The following is a 15,649-nucleotide window of genomic DNA, read 5'->3' as shown; positions in this document are numbered from 1 at the left end:
TCATGCTGAACCCAAACCACACGGGGCACCTCTGCGCTCGGCGTGTGTTTAAGGTGTACAACCTCATCCCGTGCGAACTGGTCCTGGACAGTTTATAAGGACTGTACCACAGGAAATTAACCTGCAGCCCTTAGTGCCACCTGCAGTTTGGGCTCTGAGGTTTTAACGCCGGTGCCCGCGGGCGGGACAGGAACGGCGCGCCGCGGACTGCGGGTCACGCGTGGCCCCGTCACCCCGCTCCCGACGCGAGCACGGACTAACGGAGCCCAAAGAAAGGCCCGGCGAGACGGGCGCTGGCTGAAGCTCCGGCCTTTCGGGGAGTCCCCTCCAGCGGGACAAGGCTCTCTCTGCTCGCCGCGACGGTGCCGGAGGGGATGGAAGGAGGCCCGCGCGGCCCCGGCCGCGCTGCGCGGGCGCTGCGGGCGTGAGGCGGGCGCGCACCACTGCCGGGCTCTGCTCCGCCGGGCCGGCCCCGCTCCCGCCCTCCCGCCAATGACGGCCGGGGCCGTCACCGCGCTGCGTCACGGCGCGGCCGCCAAGATGGCGAAGGTGTCGGAGATGTACGACGTGACTTGGGAAGGTAACGCCGCGCAGCCGGCGGTCCCCGCCCGGGGCAGGGGCTGTGCCCGGCCCGACTGGCCCCCGGCCGTGGGGAGAGGGCGGCGCTCCTGGATCGCGGCGGGCTCGGGCCGGCGCCGGGCGGCCGTACCCAGGCCTGGGGAACAGCAGCGAGGGGCGGCGGTTCTGGCGGCCGCCCGGCTCCTCGGGCTGTGGGCAGCCCGGCCGCAAAAGAGGCGACCTGTGCTCGGCCCTTCGGTGCCCGCGGGTCCCGGACGGTGCCGCGCACCTGGCCCGGAGTGTCCCGCGCTGCCCCGTGCGCGGCGGGCCGGCCTCCCCTCGCCTCCGCTCCGCGGGGACCGGCCCCGCGTCTCCAGGCACGGTGCGGCCGCTGCGTCGCCGCTTGCCGGCCTTCTCCCCCTCGGTACAGCGCTTGCCAGCAAACGTGGTCTCTTGGCAGGGTCAGCAGTTCGCGTCATAGTTCATCTTTTGGTGAACTAAGAATTTCCAGATACTCTCGTAAAGTTCGATTATAAACATTTATGGGGCAGCTTCAAGAAAGTCTGAAGTGACACAAGTTTTTAAGAATCCCACCCTCCGGGTCTTTACAGCTTTCATGTCTGTTCGATCAAAATGGTGATTTATTTTTCATATAGCAATACTGTCTGAGCTTTATTTGACATTCTCAGTGGTTATTTTTCCATAACTGATATTAACATGTGAGCTCAAGACAACACTCAAGCCCTATCAAGAATCCTCAGTCTCCTATCAAGAATAAATGAATGGTTTAGAGTAACAGTTTTGGCCATAAAGGGGGAACCTTTTGCTATGTACTATGCACTGCAAGCATTATAGTGTAGAGAAGACAATGCAGACAGAAGTTGCGTGATCCTGGGTTTTCATTTACGTACTGCCAATCTGTGAAGAAATAATTGAGTAGTAGAACAATTCCCCAATCATTAATTAATGCTTAGTTTGATTTTATAGCTAACAGGAGGAATGTTGGGAAAACCTTGATTAACCATTCTTTTATATCTCTTGAATGAATGTATAGGACTTGTGAAGCTCAGCTTGGGTGGAGATCACATAGATCATTACTGGTATTACTGTTAGGTTTTCACAGAAGTTGCCCTAAATCACCTTGTGTTGAAAAATTTTCCAGTTTTTATTATTCTTTAGCAGATGTTGTTGCAAAATGCAGGACATAGTTGTTTGGGGGTTTTTTTGTGGGTTTTTTTTTTTTTTTTTCTGTTTGTTCTTGGGTATTGATGACAGAAAAGAGCAATGAGGTTTTTCACAGGGTGGGTAACACACATGTGGACATCTCTCTGTACATTTAGCCCTAGATTGTTTTGGCCCACAGTATTGCAGAGTGTATGCTTATACTCTAACTTGGAGGCCGGGTAGAATATTCAAGCATACTGCTTCTGGTCTTGGCTAATTCATTATTTCCTACTCTTAGAAATAATCTTCACATTTTGTTTCCAAGAATTCTGATTGACAGTTGTGGCGCTGTGCTAGGTGTAGAGTTTTGTATATGGGTGGGTTTAAATGAGAAATTTCAGAGGACCAGCTTATGAGTTTTATCATATCAACTTCTCAGTCTCTAAGTATTCATCCAGATGAAAGGCTGGTGTGTGTTGGTACAAGGGACTGACTCCACTTTGGAAGGTCCGCATTTGAAAAAGTTTTTTTTTTTCTCTATTGCAAGAGATGAAAAGTAAAGTGAAAAAGGAATCTTGCAACAGACCATGCAAGGACTCTTCTTAAAAAAGATAGCTTTTCTCTTTTCTGTGTGTGAGCTTTAACAGATCCTGGTGCAAGGTAGCTTTTCATAGGTGAAGTGATCCAGCAGTGTTGTGACCTAGTTCCTAGTACCGCAATTCTAGGAATTTTATGTAGCTCATTTTGAATCTCTTTAAAATGCCTAATTTATGTGAAACTGGGGTATGTCCTTTATATACCAGGCTTTTCTAAACAAGACATTTTATACTTATATATTGCTTAAATATGAATCTGTGATTCAAGGTTAGGAAAGAATAACATGTAACAAATGAAATTGTTTGTACCTTGCTTTGCTTTTCACTCAGGTTCTTTGAGACAGAGGTAAGAATTAAATTTTTTTAGGTACCTGCATGGTACAGGTGGTTAGGAAAGATAACTGAAAATAACTGTGTTTTCCAGTGGAAGCTGTGGTTTTTATTTTTTATTTCTTTACTTTGTTGCTGTATCTCAAGCTTTAAAGTGTGTTTGGAAATCTGTGTAGCAGGAAAACATCTTGTTTAACTTTATGGTCTTGATCGATGGACTTAGATGATTCAATACCACAGAGTGCTGTGGTATTGAAAGAGAAGTTTATATGTTGCTGTGTAACATATATTTTACAGCAAAGCTCATTTACTTGAGACAAAGATGGTATGTTGATCCTTTCTTTTTTTTTAAATACTGGTTGTAATTATTCTAGAGAAAATGGCTTATTTCCTGCTTCCTTCATAAATAAAAGAGTTAGAAACTATGTGGAGTGACAGGAAACCAAAAACTGTGGGTGTAGCCATGGAGTTGATGTAGTAGGTTTGCACATCACTTGGTACCTGGTGATGTGTAGCCTCTTACTAGGACTTTCTTAAGCTGTGTAGAACTTTGTAGAATAAACATTTATCATATTTTCAGTGATACATGAAAGATTAATTTGTCCCATGAATGGAAATATTTAAAAAAGCAAACACCTGTGTAACTTCATTTTAGCAGCAGGTTTTGGAGTACACAAGTGTAAAACTAGCACAATCTGCAAACAGGCAGCCGTTCAAGAACTATTAAAATAACAATTAACTTTCACAGAAGATGCATCTGACATATTGTCAGAATTGGACAGAACGAGCCAGGTTTACTTTTCTTAACCTTGCACAGCAGCATAATGGTGTTAAACACATCACACGCTGCTAAAGGGAAGCGGTGCCTTTCAGCTGTCACTGCTGAGCTTTTTGGGGATCTTTGAGTGCTGTCACAGCAATTCTTGTTTCAGTCAATAATTCTCTTAAGTGGTTATCAAAATGAAAAAGAGAAAGGAATGGCATATTCTTTAAACTAGCTTTCTTTTGATATAAGTTGAAAAAGTGAAGAGGTATTTTTTTTTAGATTTTTATTAGCTCTGAATGCCTCTTGCTTAAGTTCTCTGTAACATTAAATTAGTACTGCTGCTTTCTGTATTAAAAATTGCACTCCTTAAAAATTTTCATTACTATGTTAATGTGAGACTTTTTTCAAGGAACTCTTTGTCATTTTGGAAAATATCATAAAATGCTTTATAAGATGAAGTTTACCAGTGTTTGTATTCCTTGCAAATATGTGTATCTGGGAACATGTTATATACAAAAAAAAAATCCAAATTAATTTAGAAACTGAGAACTTCTGTTTTTAATGTTTGGTGGCAAACTTTCTTTCTGTGACTTAGAAACTGAATTCATATTGAGTTTGTATGGCAAGTCTCTAGGAAATAGGGAACAGCCTAGCATTTCATCTCTGTAATAATCTATGTGCAATTAACTGCTTCTGATGTGGCTTTGTTGTGTTCTGTGCTGTCTTTGCTTTCTTTTAGCTGTTCCTAATTTTCAGTTGTAATCAGAGGGTCAGATCAGTTTCCTCTGGGTTTTTTGTATGGGTTTTTGGGATTACAGCAGGCAAAGGTGAGATGCTGGGTTTTTTTTTAATTGAAGCCCTTTTGACAGCAGAGTTGCCAGGATTTGAGGCAGCATCTGCAGCACCCAGAGTGATGGCTGTGCCTCTGCCTGCACCTGCCACACGAGAGTGCACAGAGGTGGGCTGTGGGTGAAGATTTGGTGGCTGTAACAGAGATGTCAATATACAAATGAGCTCTGGAAATACAATGGCTGTGGGGTCCCCGAGTGGCTGCTGTGGTAGCAGCAATATACCAAGGTGACGTTCTGGAGTTTGCAATTTCTGTCTACCCCAAAGTGATGATTTCCTTCATTTCATCAGGTGCTTTTAGATATCAAGGACTTGAAAACTATGATCCAATTCATCAGTGAAAGTGTAGGTACTTATAGGAGGATTATTTCATATCTGGTTGCTCAGGCCAAAGGAGCTGGCACCTTCCTGGACACAAAAGTGAAATACAGGTTGTGTCCCTTGGCTTGCGTGGTTTTGGGCAAAAGCCAACATTGTCCTGAGTGCCTCCCTTCCCCAGACCTTGTAACATTTTGATTTACACGTGCCATGCGTGCCAATTTAGAAAACCCCAAATCTAAAACAAATGTATCAATTGTTCAGCACCAGCCTATAGGTGACCGGGGAAGTTTTAATTAAAACGTGGACATTTCTTTACCTTACTTGGTTTTTTCTTCCAAAATATGTAATTGTGTCTCACCAGCCTTTTATTATGTCTCCAATATTCAAGTTATTATTGTTCGACTCTTTTGATAGATTTCTTAGTAAAAAATTCATTTTTTGACAACATTGTAAAAAGACTTGTGTAGTTTTACTGCAGTTCTTAGTGTTTTGTTTCTTCTACCTTTTACATAAAATTCAGTATTTTTAAAATCAGTAAATGTTTTGTTCATCAGCTGATGTTCTATTCTTTGTCCTAGAACTTTTTTTTCCATTGCTGTAAATGTTGGACTTGTGTGATGAATGGTAGATGTACCTTCTGTTAATACATAATTCAGACACTATTCCATTTGGAATCACACTGGAATGAAGGCATTGATAATTTCCAAGTAAATGAGTGGGTGGAAATCAGACAGCTTATTTATTTTTAGGCGTTTAGCTTGTCAGCTTTTGTGAATGTTTGTGTTCACTCACATTCTTGCCGTCTAACGTTGAATTTCCAGGGACCATCATATGTCTAGAACCATTCAGCTTTGCCCATGTATATGAAATGTAACCCTGTGGTGGTTTTGGTTGAATTTCAAAACACAAAATGTAGCACAATAACAGTCTTATGAGCAATCTGAGATCACTTCAGGTAGATGGAACAACTTTTAGTGCTTAATTTTTAACTGTCATTTACATTAACTCTGTGTTTTGAAGTGCAAGAAAAACTGGCAGTGTTTAGATCTATCGCTGTATTTGTTTTTCCAGATGTTGTAAAGTTTTAGAAAAATACTAGCAACAGTTATCCTGGTACCCTCTTATTACTAAAACCACTATCTTGTAATGAAAACTATTTTCCTTAAGTTTTCTCAAAATTTGTTCTTGTGTATAGAACAGCTATACTTATATAAATGTATGTGCATATAAAATCACATTCTTAGCAATTTCCTGGTCTAGAGCATAAATAAAGCTCAGGCAAGGTAGTGTTCTCTACCTGACTTAATGAGTCTGTCTGCTCTCTTGGAGATCTTAAATGTACTCTTGAAACAAAAATCTTAATAATAAAATAAGCTGTCATTTCTACCTTGCCTAGGTAACCAGTGATATTTTTTGTACCTTTGGACACTTCCCTCGTGTAGAAAGCCTTCACATCCATGTGTACTTTTATTGAAGCTCCTTTCTCTAGGAATGTGTAGATTCCTTTCAGAGGGGAAGTTCTATTGTTTTTCCTAGAATTTCAAGTGAAAATTTATCCACCTGTAGCAGAAATGCAATTTTAGTGTTGTTTGTAGATGTGTGAAACTAATCAGGAGAAATCTCTTGTAGCCTCTCTTACCTAAAAATGGATAAACTTTATTATTTATTGGATAACTAGGTATACATTTTTTTACTTCATGTGTAACTGTCCCTTCTGAGAGACTGCTAACTTAGAATTTGAATTGATAATGTTAGAGCATGAGCACAGTTTGGGTAATAAGGTTTCAGAGATCTGTTCTCTAGTAATTTTTTAATTTTAGTAGAAGTCACTTTTGTAGCTCTGTTGCTCTTTAACCCCATTCTTCAGATGTGTGTCTTATTGATCATATGCACATTCAAATGCCATTACTATCTGAAAATCTCAGGGGTTTTTTGCCCCTTTACCCACAGATATGCGTGATAAAATGAGGAAATGGAGGGAAGAAAACTACCGAAACAGTGAACAGATAGTGGATGTTGGAGAAGAGTTAATTAATGAATATGCATCTAAACTTGGAGATGACAGTAAGTAAACAATTGCTATTTTAAAAGTTACCTTGTCTGATTCAGTTTTCGTTTTTCAGTCTGTATTTTAGTTAGCAGCCTTTATATGGTCTTCCAGTATGTGCTGATGTTGATGAAGTATATATTGCTTTCTTAGTCTAATAGGCTTCCAGAATTCCAAGTGCTTATTTCTTCCCCAAATGTGGGCTGCAGTGAAAACAGCCCTAAAAATTACATGATAGAACTGTTAGCTTGCTATATTAGTATTTAGACTGCAGTGTGAAAACTTAATTTGAAACTATTACTAAGATATTATTTGCATGATTTTCTATTCTTCAACACTGTGACAGAAATTGAAGCAAGTCCTCACAGGGATCTGTCTAGAACATGGCAGTTAGGATGTTGGGAAAAATAGAGAATTAGACCTTTCTTGCCTTTCAAGATGTCAGAAAGTACTTTGGCACTAAAAGCGCTAAATTGCTTAAGTAAGTTGTTGATTAATTCCAGCAGTTTCTTAATTTGTTCATGTTTCAGCCATGATTTTTGGGAGTAGAAGAGGAAGAATGTACAGACAGAAATTAATCCTGTTTACATTATAGGTGCTTCCTATTATCTTAAACAAACCCCAAACCAATTATCTGCACTTATTGTCTCTTTGTGTCCAGTTTGGATAATTTATGAGCAGGTGATGATTGCTGCCCTGGACTGCAGTCGAGATGATTTGGCATTGGTAAGTTTTCAAATGACTTTTCTTTCACACTGTATGTATTCATCCTGGGTGTCTCTTCCAGATAGTTTTCTGGAAGTTACAGCATATTCTGAACCCCAGAGCTTGGACTGGTAGAAAGAATATCTATCAAGAAATGCACAGCTATGAAGAAACTGCCACCACCTACGTCCTCTAAGGCATAACTTTTGTTTAGACAGATCACATCTCTTCCAATAGCCATGAAAATATTTACAGCTATTCTGGTATGGGCTAAAGGTCAAGAATAATATTGAGGTTGCCATATTTTACAGAGAGTGTTTGTTTATTGAAAACCTCTCAAATTATATTGGTTTTCTGAATGTTTTGAGGTAAAATGACCCATCTTACATATATTATATGTCATGTTGGCTACCCTGAAAGAAAATCACATATTGGAGCAGGTCTTCAAGATTAATATGAGCTGCACTGCATAGTGTGTAAGGAAAGGCTGTGTTAAATCTTAGGAAAGCCAAAAATGATTTCTGAATACTGATGGAAAGTAAGGTATAAAGAAGGTGGGCACATATATTCATAGGTGTGCAACAAAGACAAGTGTAAGACATAACCTGTAACAAAGGCAATTCCACTTACATATTATGAAAAATTTAGTGAATTCTTTATGACAAATGGCACATTGAAGCTATGGAAACTCCTTTGGAAATGCTTAAGAATATTTAGGTGTATGGCTCTGCACTCCCTTGGAAACTGGCTCTGTTTTGAGTGGGGATTTGGAGCAGGTGGCCTCCAAAAGTTCATTGCAATCCATGTTGTTTGGTGGTTGTTGGTGAAAATATTGTTAATGGATATTTGAGTCAATTTTTATGCAAATTTATTTGAATGATATAAATAAGAATTGAGATAGAATTAACTTACTTTGAACTATAACCTGTTTGTTAAATTAAAAACAAAAAAAGCCACTGAAACAAACAAACAGAACAACCCGGTCAGCTTAGCTGATCCTTGAAAGGCAAAATCAGGAAGATGCAAAAGTTTGTGTTACAGGAAAATGTTAATAATCTTTTCACTGCTCTTTCACAAAACAGTCAGAAGAAAACAGAGGCTTACCTCTGATGCCCTGAATGCCATCAAGCTTGAGCTTATTCTAAGTGAAAAGCCATTTTCAGGGCTCCAGGTCTTTCACTGCAACTACTCCTCTAGTGCCTTGTTCTCCATCAGATGACAAAATACCTCATAAAATCTTTGAGGTTTGTGTGATGTCATTTGGGTAAAACTAAATTCAAGGAGGGTGAAGATAGGCAGAGCTAGACAGGATTATCTCAACATATATATATATATATATATATATATATATATATATATATATATATGTTAAAATGGAATATGCTGGAAAATGTAGTACAAGACTTTAAACTTGTGAACCCACTGAACTTCCCTCTCTTTTGTCCCTCAGAAGAAAATACTGTTGTAGTATAGCTGTTTGTTTAAACAAAAACAAATAGACTTACTGTTTAAATAAATACATTTCTGTGTCCTGATTTATATGTAAAACAGATTTGGTCTTTATTTTCAGGGTCTTTTAAAGAAGACTTTCACAAAATTGTTGACGGAGCCAGTGTTGAAAGATCAGTTGTGAAACGTTCTTTGTTTTTACTAACCCTTGCAGGGAGTTTAAATTTCAGTGTCTGCCCTTTAAGGAATATTGCTTGAGATGAGAGAATACAACATTTGGTATGCAGCTTGGAAATGAGATTAAAAGCATAGGTGGAAACTTAGAGGATTTTATTTTTAATTTGATTGATTTATAATAAATAAGTAGTTAATTCGAACAAGTTAACATCATCTGTGGCATTTTACTAGAGCTGTACCTCCAAAGTAGACAAACAGCTTTGGCTCTTCTGTTTTTTTAGCAGTGAGAGTTTGACAGCTGGGATGCATTTTGCTTGGGGGATAGGTATTGTCTACTCCAAATGAGAAGCTGAGGTAGTTTTCAGAGTGATTTCTTTGACTTTAGTCTTTTATTTTCCTTTCCTTAATCATTACTTTGTCCTTTCTGTCCTGCACCAAAACCCCATGTGTACTGCATGCCCCTGCTGTAGCCAGCCAGTTGGTTCACACAGGTGGTTTACTGTAGTCACCTGTTGTTGGCAGCACTTGCATTACTAGTGTTTTACCTGCTGAAGTCCAGATTTATATTTCTCTGCCTTTGTCTGATGTTTAAAAAGTCAGAAAGCAAATGAAGTGCAAGTTGAAATTTCACATGCAAATTGTGTTTGCCATTGTAACTGAGAGAATTCTGAGAGAAAATCACAAGTAGATTACAGACATGGTGCAAAACCAGTCCTCAATAAAATAAATTATTATGGAGAACAAGTCCCAGTTTAAAAAGAGGACATTCAGTGCTGCTGAGTCCAGAACATTTTGAAGATAATAGCTGGTGTAGTTTATTCATATGCTTTTGGCTTTATTAGTGTTACAGTGAGTTGTTCATGACTTTCCTACAACTTTTTCTGTCACTTTATTGTGTCTGATAGCTTAATCTACAGTTTATTTTGGCCACTGGACTGCTGTGTTTAGTTGAGTAATGGTTGTGTAGTGAGATCTAATGTGAACAATTCTCATCTTGCATTACTCCTGCACTTGAGCACTACTTTCATATTGTCAGTGAGGATTTTTTAGGTGTAAAAGTCCATCTACAGATTGTGGACTTAAGTATTGTAATTGTTGGGGTTTTTTTTTTTTTGTACTTTTTTTGAGAAAAATACTACATGTGTTTATAAAAGTCACTGTCTTCCAGGGTTCACTGATCACTAGACCACAGGATGGATTTATTGTATGCAAAAGTTTTTTTTTAAAGTGTACAAGGTTGTCAGGGTTTTAAAAGCTGGAGTGAATCTACTTTTCTGGAGTTTTATGTAATTTCTTCTGTCTCTTAAGAATTTTCAGAGATTAGTTCTGTCATCATGTAACATGCTGCTAAGTACATGTAGTTTTTTATGACTAGAGCAACAGCAGTTCACCTAGATATCACTCAAAGTGCCAGTAAGCAATTTCTGTGCTAAACCTGAGCCTTTCTATGTGAAATTGCATTGTAAGGATCTTGGTTCTTTGCAAATTAAGTTGATTTTGATGCAAGTAGTCTGTTCTTGTTTGAGGCTAAGCATCACAACTTTGGTCACTGTTGCTTTTCTCTCTTCTGTTTCTTAGCATCTGGGAGAGATGAGAATATTCCTCTTGGATGTGCTTTAGCAACCTGGTTTTCTACAAAAACAAAGAGGGATCCTACTGATTGCTGCTGATTTGTACTTTGTCCTTTGACCAGTGGATTTGATGAGATGGAGCAGATTATGTGGATAGGCCTCTGTTCTTCAGAACCTTATGTCTGAAGGACAAGTTTCTAAGTTGTGTTGCATAAATAAGTGCCTGGAAGAGGATTCAGTGTGAAGCTTTTAATGTGATGCACACCACTGGTCTGTTTTGAAAGCCTGTGGACTGTCCTGCTCCCACTGTCATGAGTCAGCTGGGAACTTCACAATGCTATTTAGCCAATCCATGATGTTGTTATGAGTTAGCTTGCTGTGGGGAAGTTGTGACTCAGTCCCTCTACCAAACGTCCTCTGCTAATCCAGAAAAATCTGCCTGGGATGAATTCTTTTTATCCAGCCCAGGTGTCTCATTGATTTCAGGAGTTAAAAATTATGCCTTGTCTGCCAGCAGCCTGTACCCAAGCCAGTGGCAGATATTTTCTTTGGATTTCAAAGTTTCATTTTAAAAATAAACACAGAGCATTGTGTTAGTATAGTTTGTTCCATTGTGAAATATCCATTTATTAAAGAAGTATCACTTAAGCTCTCACTGTCTTTGGTTTTTTTTACTGTCTTGTGTTACTGTGGGGCAACTAAATAGAATTCAAGGTTTAATAGTGTCAGAGCTGTTTTAGTAGGTGATTTAGTGTAATTTTCTGGGCAAATAACTATTTCAAAGGAGGCCTGAGCATCTAATGCCCTGTATGGAAGATACTTCTTAAAATCAGTCATCTAACATACAGAATTTCAGTTTCCAGCCTTCTGTTTGTCAATGCATTTTATTGCTTGTTTCAAAAATTGGTATCTACTTTTACTCACAACTGGCATGGCAGACAGTTGAATTATGAGCGAAGGCCTTTTTTTTCTGATTTTTTTTTTCTTCTTCTAGCTTCTGTGAAGATAATTATATTCACAATAGTATTTCTGGTTCTTTGTGTAGTTTTGTCTTCAGGAACTGAGGCGGCAGTTTCCTGGAAGCCACAGAGTTAAACGATTAACTGGAATGAGATTTGAAGCCATGGAAAGGTAAAACCTGAATTTTAAAAAATGTACTTCCTCTCTGAACACATTTGCTCTTTCTTAAAAAAACATTCAGCCATTGCAGAATGGCAAAATAATGCTGGGCAGTTTCTTTATAGGAAATAACAGTGTCCATGATCATATTAAGATTTTTAGACATCTGTATTGCGGTTTTGCGGGTACTGTGCAGTGTTTCATTTTGCAATCTTCCCATCAGAGATCATAGATTAGAAGGATCTCTTACTTCACAGAGTGAACCATTATACTGCACAGTAGAACACAGCACAGTTTTTTGGCAAATTCTGTGAGGCCTGGGTTTCATCTCAGAGAGCTAGGGCAGCATGTGAAAATCAGTGCCACCGGTTTTTTTGCTTCAACTGTTCTTCTGTACTCCTGATTACTGCAGGGTGTAGCTCTTTACCCTTCTTTCCTAAATGTGGGTAAATGAACTTGAAAAGGATTAAATCTATAGAGTTTGTTACAGAAAGAGATCAAACAACAAACAGAATTGAATGGCTGAACATAAAATTCAGACTGACCTTTTTGAAATATCATTTGGAAGGGTTATAACATACTAAGTTCAACAGAAATTACTAAAATAATGAACAGATCTTGCACCTTTCCATATGAATGACCTCAGGACTTGAGGATTAACTTTATTGTATACATTTCTCCTTGGATACATCTTTGTTGTCAACATTCTGTTCTATAGCACTTGTCTTGGGTGTTAAGAATGACTTCCAGTGCATTTGAATGGTAGGAAATCTGTTCCATGCCACGTTTTGCACAAAGTTGGTGAGTTGGGAGCCTTTGGGCCATCTTGATAAAAAGGAATTGGAAGCACTGCCTAAATGCTTTTTTAAAAGATATTTACTTAGCATGTGTTCTTCATCCATTACATTCTTGCAAAATTAGCTTTGAAAATGATATTTGATATGAAACACTGATAAATGTCCATTGCTTGGATCCAGAGTGAATAAATGGACTCCATTCACAGGAGCTGTCTCAGGGCAGCCCGATGCTCTGTTTCACACTCACTTCATATAAGGTGCATATTTTTGAAGAATTTCCATTAAACTTAGCTCTCTTGTCTTCATTTTACATATGATATGAAGACAGAGCATTACAGCAGTTTTTCCCCCTTCCTGAAACCTGTTCAGAAGTACAATGGATCATAATTCTGTTCAGGCTTATGTGTCTGCATTAAAGATGTTACTGCATGGGACCTGATCTTTGTGGGAGATGAGTGCTGCACAGACATCATGTGTGGTTTCTCCAATAAAGCACTATTGAGATCAGAGTATCAAGGAGCAGAGAAAGTAACAAAACCCGAAGTTTTGTGTCCGTGGGTTTTCTCTAGAAGTCAGAGCCGAAAGAGGCTTCAGCTTGGGGTTGTTTTGAACAGGAACCCATCTGCAGGTGCTCTAAGCCTTGCCCCAGAGGAATATGTCTGTCTTCCCCGACTTAAAAAGAAAGATTTAGGCAGCAGGCATCATGTTTCACTTCAACTGAAGTGAATTTACTAAATTCTAAGTGACTTGTAGGATCTAGGGAGGATCCTGCTTTCCCCGACAGGAAAAGGAAACAGTGAAGACCATTCCTATAGACTGGGACATCCTGTAGGCACTTGTTAATAAAAAGAATAACGTTCTGGAACTTCACCATGTAAAGCTGGGATTATGGCCATCAGATTCAGTCTTCTAAACGCATTTGACAAAGCAGCAACTAAGAGAGAACACAAATACAGCATTTTACAGCACGTCTGCTCAAGTCTGCAGCAGTTGCCTTCTGCTTGTTTCTGCTTTTGTGCTTCCTTTCACAGTAGTTCCTACACCTTAGGGTAGCTGGAGTGGACAGCTGAGCTCTGGTAGCATCAGCAGTGCTTAGGGAACAGGGCAAGTCTGTAAATGAGTGTCTAAGGTGATGTCTAAGGAATGTGGAGCATCAGAAGTCCATCAGTACTATCTTTGACAAACTGCTTGTCAAACTACACATGAAGACACAATGTATGCCCTAGTTCTGTGGCAATAGCACAACAGCTGTGTAGTGAAATATGGTTTGAATTGAATTATTTCATTTATTGGGACCGTGTACATAGCTGACTGAACACACAGAGTTGTTTCCCAGAAAGTTTGAAGGTTTGAAGTGCTCATAGCACCTGAAGTAACCTGTTTCAAGCACACTTCAGATAGCAGAATTAATTTGCTTCAGATAGCAAATAATAAAAGTGGGAAATGGTGGAAAATACTTTCTGTTAAGATTTGTGTTATAATCTGTGGTAGACTCCTATAGGAGTCTTTCCAGTTTCCTGTATGCAGCTACTTACACTTTTTAAAGTCACAACAGAAGGAACTTTACATGAAGTTTCAAGTTACAGCAATGAAGTGGAATGTCATTATTTTGGATGGCTTTTCGAATTTTGGAGTTTCTGTTTCTTGGGAGATGTGAAAGGAGGAGTAGGGATGTGGTGGTTGAACCTATTCAGTAGACATGAAGAGAACAGGCAGAAGAGTGAGATGCTGGGTGTAAAATATCCAAGTTGCTCCTGAAACAGTATTTCATGAAGCAATTTCCATGTGTTTTTCTTAATTGGTGACCAAAAATACTGCTGTTTATACTAAGCACTCTCAAAATAATTTTCTATAAATACAGTTTGCTTAGCATATGTATATTATATTTGAGTACAAAAAAATGCAGGAGGGTTATTAGCTATTGCAGGGAGAGTCAGAAGTTCTGTATTAGCAGAAATAAATGTCAATGATTTCTTTGTACAGGTATGATGATGCTATCCAGTTATACGACAGAATTTTACAGGAAGATTCAACTAATACAGTAAGTTTAAAAGATAATTCTAAACTGCACTGATGCGTTGTTTGAAATTGTGACTATATTTTATGTTTCAATGTGGAAAAATGTATCTGTATTGCTGTATTTGTTTCCTTTAGTTTTATGTTAAAATAACCAATGTCACCATTTCATAATGGGAAGATGTGATCTATTACTTTCTTAAACACTGATTTTAGGAGACAGATTATAATTAGTGATCTTTCCAGAAGTCTTAGTGGTGTTTAGAGCTGGGCCTTTCAACTCTTTCATTTCCCAGAATGTAGAGTATTTAAAATACTAATATAGTCTGTCACGTCTTCTGTGCTTCTGTGCATAATCTTACTTAAGGATTAACTATTAATACACTCAGGTACTGCTTGAATAGCAGTTATTTTGATTCATGTCTGGGACATTTTACTAGCTCTTGAATCAAAATGCATAAAGCATGCCAATTGCATAAAACAAAATGTGAGACAGACTGTACTGTTCTTCTAAGCATTTTTTGAATACTGTTTGTAAAAGCCACTGTGAGCTATTAGGTGCCAAAATAGAAGTCTAGAGAAACTCATAGCAATATATTTTCATTGATCTTATTTCCCTCAAGGATAAAACTTGAAATATGAAGAAACTATGGAGTTTCAGATTTTTTATAACCTAGATATTTATTGGAAAATAAATAAAATATTATTAATCATTGAGTGTATGTTACTTGGTTTTGAGGAGCTGTCTGTTGGGTAAACTTCTGGGTAAATGTAATACTTGGACTATTTCAGGTGTTTTGGCAATCTCATGTTAACCTTCCTAGGTGTCAGTTGACCTTTCCTTGGTCAGCTTATTTTATGTGGTCTGCTATTCAGGAGGGGAAAATCCACAGAAACATTTTGAGCACTTGGACACCAGTGATTGGTTGGAGGCTGTCTGTTAGCAGTGCTAGAACTCACAGATTTTGTGCAGGGGTAAAAGGAACTATTTCAGTTCTTCACTGTTCTTTTTCATTCTCCCTGAAATAGTAGAAGCTTGAGTTCAATGAGTTTTGAACACAAGATGCATAGGTGTCCATAGTAAATGGTGGATTTTATCACTGCATGGCCCAGAAAGTTTGACATGAAATCTTCAGAGTCGTGTTGGACCAATATGGAACCCATTTGCAGTGAAATCACAGAAT

General features: G+C 38.9%; 1 protein-coding gene across 1 annotated transcript in view; it reads left to right on the top strand.

The window, feature by feature from the left end:
- The first annotated feature begins 505 nt into the window (after window positions 1-505).
- EMC2 (ER membrane protein complex subunit 2) overlaps window positions 506-15,649 on the top strand; it is a 35,611-nt gene continuing 20,467 nt past the window's right edge. Inside the window, exons 1-5 of the mRNA XM_059485532.1 lie at window positions 506-580; window positions 6,535-6,648; window positions 7,293-7,357; window positions 11,579-11,664; window positions 14,433-14,490. Coding sequence (XP_059341515.1) covers window positions 541-580; window positions 6,535-6,648; window positions 7,293-7,357; window positions 11,579-11,664; window positions 14,433-14,490 — 363 coding nt within the window. The 5' untranslated portion in view covers window positions 506-540. The remainder of the gene's footprint in view (window positions 581-6,534; window positions 6,649-7,292; window positions 7,358-11,578; window positions 11,665-14,432; window positions 14,491-15,649) is intronic.

The sequence above is a fragment of the Ammospiza nelsoni genome, chromosome 1 (assembly GCF_027579445.1).
Source record: "Ammospiza nelsoni isolate bAmmNel1 chromosome 1, bAmmNel1.pri, whole genome shotgun sequence".
Lineage (NCBI taxonomy): Eukaryota > Metazoa > Chordata > Aves > Passeriformes > Passerellidae > Ammospiza > Ammospiza nelsoni.
This window is presented reverse-complemented; position numbering and strand designations above follow the sequence as displayed.